The sequence below is a fragment of the Lampris incognitus genome, chromosome 21 (genome assembly GCF_029633865.1).
Source record: "Lampris incognitus isolate fLamInc1 chromosome 21, fLamInc1.hap2, whole genome shotgun sequence".
Lineage (NCBI taxonomy): Eukaryota > Metazoa > Chordata > Actinopteri > Lampriformes > Lampridae > Lampris > Lampris incognitus.
The window spans coordinates 4,567,519-4,572,518 of record NC_079231.1 but is presented as its reverse complement, the minus strand read 5'-3'; the positions used below and the strand labels follow the sequence as shown (position 1 = coordinate 4,572,518).

The 5,000-nt window shown below is 48.6% G+C and overlaps 1 protein-coding gene across 1 annotated transcript in view; it reads right to left on the bottom strand.

Annotated features, from left to right (window-relative positions):
* prox1a (prospero homeobox 1a) overlaps positions 1-5,000 on the bottom strand; it is a 40,915-nt gene that overhangs the window by 15,774 nt on the left and 20,141 nt on the right. Inside the window, 2 exon segments of the mRNA XM_056301424.1 lie at positions 4,158-4,241; positions 4,243-4,353. Of these exon segments, the coding sequence (XP_056157399.1) occupies positions 4,158-4,241; positions 4,243-4,353 (195 nt within the window).

Sequence of the window (5,000 nt, the reverse complement as noted above, 5' to 3'; positions counted from 1 at the left end):
ATGTATATATAATATATAATACACACATAACATACATATATGTATTTATACATATATACACATATACATATGTGTGTGTGTGCATATATATATATATATATGTGTGTGTGTGTGTGTGTGTGTGTGTGTGTGTGTGTGTGTGTGTGTGTGTGTGTGTCTACCAATAATTGTGTTACCCTCCAAAGTCTAAAGGAAAGCTTTTGGTTGCAGCCACACCTAGCCTTCAACCCCTTTCAAAGGGTGCCTTAAGTCTTTCAGATGACACAAGTGAGTATCTATGGGTCTTTGTGTGGCTGTGTGTGTGGCTGTGTGTGTGGCTGTGTGTGTGTGTGTGTGAAGCACAGCTGTGCTGTCATTTGGTGCTGACAGAGACGGCGAGAATCCTTGAACTGGAAAGATGAGAACGTCCTCCGGAAGGATTCATAAAAAAGTCTCATTGTCCCTCTGCAGTCGCCACACACACACACACACACACACACACACACACACACACACACACACACACACACACACACACACACACTCATGCATACACACACACATGCATGCACACACACACACATGCACAAACTGGTCCCCCTCTATTCTGTTATCCTCTACACATACTATATAATAACTGTGTGCGTGTTGCAAAACTTTTAAGTGTGGCACCAAAAACTTTTTACATTTTTCCTCTTCTCTCTCTCTCTCTCTCTCTCTCTCTCTCTCTCTCTCTCTCTCTCTCTCTCTCTCTCTTTGGCTTTCTTTCTCTCTCTCGCTCCCTTTCTCGTTCTCTGTCATGTACACATAAACACACACACACAGAACACCATGCTGAATGTTGCACTCCTAACTGCGTAGAACCAGTGGAATGGCTGCCTGTACTCCCCAATCTGGAAAAAGGGCTGCGAAAAAAAGCAACACTTCTCTTCCTCTTGGCAGAGAGTGGGAGGCAACACCTTCCCCCAAATATCCTGGCAACGCAAATGACTCTCTCTCTCGCTCTCTCTCGCTCTCTCTCTCTCTCTCTCTCTCTCTCTCTCTCTCTCTCTCTCTCTCTTGCTCGCTCTCACTTTCTTCTTTTAAGAACAAGAGATGGTCCTCACCACACACACACACACACACACACACCCCTCTTCTCACACTCTTCCTCATTAAACGGCGGGCAGAGCTGCAGTTAGGCCGAAATAGTTTCAGGGGAGTAGCGGAAGAGAAGGACAGGAGAAAGAGGGGGAGAGAGCGGTGAACTGAGAGAACATGGAAGAAGGCGGAGCTGAAAGAAATGGCTGGAGAGGAGAGGGGCAAATTAATGACGCTACAGTAACTACTGAGGTCTGTTTACGCCAAGGTGGAGGACACACACACACACACACACACACACACACACACACACACACAGTGATGTCATAGTTTTTGAAGCAGGGAACCACCCAGAATGTGTCACCCCCACAAACGGAATGACAACCGGAATGACAACCAGCTCTCCTGCGTTGGTCTGAAAACCTGAACCGGAGGAGCGATAAAGGAGTCAATAGAGCGTGAGAAAGAAGTGTTTCGATAAAGTTTCAAGAAAAGCAGAGAGCGGGCTAGAGAGAGAAAACACAGGGGAGGAAGAAGAAGACGCTGGAGAAAAGGGAGGGAGGAGATAAGAGAGGTGGGAGAGAAAACTAGAGAGGACGAGAAGGAGAGGAGTGAGAGAGAAGGGAGGGGACAAGGAGCTGTGCAGGAGAGGAGAGCAGAGGAAAGGAGTGGAATGGGGGAGGAGGAGGAGGAGGGTCGTGCGAGGTAGAGGAAGGAAAGCGTGGAGCAAAATGAAAAAGGGACAAGGGGAGGACAGAGGTAGACGAGAGGAGAAAAGGAGGAGACCAAAGCGGGGGACGTGGGTGCTTATTGATGGAGGAGATAACTGTCAAAGGAGAGCGGAACAGAGGACAGATCCCGCAGGAGAGGAGAAGAGAAGGAGAGAGTGAGAAAGGGGAGGTGTGTGTGTGTGTGTGTGTGTGTGTGTGTGTGTGTGTGTGTGTGTGTGTGTGTGTGTGTGTGTGTGTGTGTGTGTGTGTGTGTGTTGGGGGACAAACCAAGGTGGAACTCTGATGATGCTAAATTTGGCAAAAGGAGAAGACTTGCAATTTGTGTTTGTATGTGTGTGTGTGCATGGGCACGCACGCCTATAAGCGTGTGTGCCCGTTGCAGACTTGCTGATTCGGCCACGGTTCCAGTTTCATGCCTGTGAGTTTGACAGAGAGCGAAGCGAAGGAAGGTAGGAGAAGGAGAGAGAGAGAGAGAGAGAGAGAGAGAGAGAGAGAGAGAGAGAGAGAGAGAGAGAGAGAGAGAGAGAGAGAGTCCCCAGCTAGCAATGTCCCCCCTAGGGCAGATGAGAGAACGGAGGAGATGGAGGGAGGACATAGGGGGAAGAAAATTTAGCTTCCTTTGCAGTGGGGCTATCACGTAAAGGACACACACACACACACACACACACACACACACACACACACACACACACACACACACACACACACACACACACACATTCCTCGGTGCCATTTGCATGTGTGTGCATGCAAACATGTACACCTGTGAAGGCTACCTGACTCTGGTTATGCAAAGCCAAGTATTCGCATCCTTCTTTCAAGCCGGGCTACTTAGAAAACAAATACCTGAGTGTGTGTGTGTGTGTGTGTATATCTGTGTGTATATCTGTGTGTGTGTGTGTGTGTGTGTATCTGTGTGTGCGTGTGTGTATGCCGTGGGTTTGCAAGTCTTTGCTTTATGCACTTAACACTTAACCTCCTGCTTTGGTGTCTTCCTTTCCCTAAGCAAAAAAAGCTATTTTTGTGTGTGTGTGTGTGTGTGTGTGTGTGTGTGGTGTGTGTGTGTGTGTGTGTGTGTGTGTGTGTGTGTGTGTTTGCACCAGTCAAGTATGCACTAATGGTTATCTAAATGCTGCTGATGTTATGTAGAATAGTTTAAGGGCCCCAAGGTCCTGACCAGCACTGCGAAAGAGACGGGGCGAGAGACAGACGTAAGAGATGGAGAGGGTGGGGGGGGGGGAGATGGGGTGAGAGACAGATTGGAGAGATAGAGAGAGAGGAGGAGGGAGAAAGAGACGGGGTGAGAGACAGATATAAGAGATGGAGAGAGAGAGAGAGGAGGAGAGAGAAAGGGAACGTGACTTCTGCAAATGGTTTTGACAAGGACACCAGTGCCTCGAGCATCGTCCTCTCTCGCCTCATCAAACACAAACATGCACACCTTCACACACAAACACCTTAACACACACACACACACACACACACACTCACACCTCAGCAGAATCAGGAGGTGACTGTTGCACCTCAGCTGACTGATTAGAGGAGTGCTGTATACAGCTGTGTGTGTGTGTGTGTGTGTGTGTGTGTGCGTGTGTGTGTGTGTACACGTGTTGTGCTGCTGTGTTTGGCTAACCCCATATTAATCCAATTAATTTTAAAAGTGAAATGAGCACAATTCACCTCATGAAGACAGAGCCCTCGAGCATCCAAAAAATGTCCTTAATGGTGGATATGATAAACTTATCAGAAAAAAAGAATAAATGTGTGACAAATCCATTTCCCTGGATGTATTAAATTCAATGAAGTGACTGTAGACTTTGATTTTAACCAGAAGTAAAACAAGAAGATGCGAAGGGGAAATAAAATGTTCATCTTCTGGCTCTAAAAATAACATGTCTGGATGCCACCTAGCACCGGATGGATGGATGGAGGGTAGTTACCTAGATAGATGGATGGATGGGTAGCTAGGTAAATGGATGGATGGATGGCTGGATAGATAGATAGATAGATAGCTGGATGGGTAGATAGATGGATGGATGGGTAGCTAGATAGATGGATGGCTGGCTGGACAGATAGACAGATAGCTGGATGGGTAGATAGATGGATGGATGGGTAGCTAGATAGATGGATGGATGGATAGATAGATAGATAGATAGATAGATAGATAGATAGATAGATAGATAGATAGACACAAAGCTTATCTAATACTTCACACACAACACGCTGACACCGACTCAGCCTGAGACACTCATTCACCAGCGTAGCATTCTCTCTCTCTCTCTCTCTCTCTCTCTCTCTCTCTCTCTCTCTCTCCTCTCTCTCTCTCTCTCTCTTCTCTCTCTCTCTCTCTCTCTCTCTCTCCGGTACCTCAAAGTCGTTGGCCTTGTTGTAGTGCATGTTGAGCGCCCTGAAGAGCTCGGCGTCGCGGCCCACCGCCAGCTCCTCGGCACCCGGTCGTCCCCTCGTTGATGGCCTGCCGGGCGAACTTCTCCATTTGGATGTAGTAGAACTCACGGAAGTTACTGAACCACTTGATCAGCTGGGAGGTGATACAGCGATTGAACTGGGGGAGGAAGAGGATGGGGGGTAGAAAAGAGTGGGAGGAAGACGGAAAGAGAGAAGAGAAACAAAAAGAAAGACGTTAGAGCCGTTTCATTTTCTACATCTCGTCTCTTATTTCTTCATCGATTTTCCGACTTGCCGCTTCAGACAACGAAACCAAGTGTCTCATGTGCCACTTTGACTAGAGAATTTGAAATCACGCGGGCGTCCGGGTAGAGTAGCGGTCTATTCCGTCGCCTACCAACACGGGGATCGCTGGTTCGAATCCCCATGTTACCTCCGGCTTGGTCAGGCGTCCCTACAGACACAATTGGCCGTGTCTGTGGGTTGGAAGCCAGATGTGGGTATGTGTCCTGGTCGCTGCACTAGCGCCTCCTCTGGTCAGTCAGGGCACCTATTTGAGGGGGGGAACTGGGGGGAATAGCGTGATCCTCCCATGCGCCATGTCCCCCTGGTGAAACTCCTCACTGTCAGGTGAAAAGAAGCAGCTGGCGACTCCACATTGTATGGGAGGAGGCGTGTGGTAGTCTGCAGCCCTCCCCGGATCGGCAGAGGGGGGCGGAGCAGCCACCGAGATGGCTCGGGAGAGTGGGGTAATTGGCCGGATATAATTGGGGAGAAAAGGGGGGGGGGGCAATTTTTTCCCGA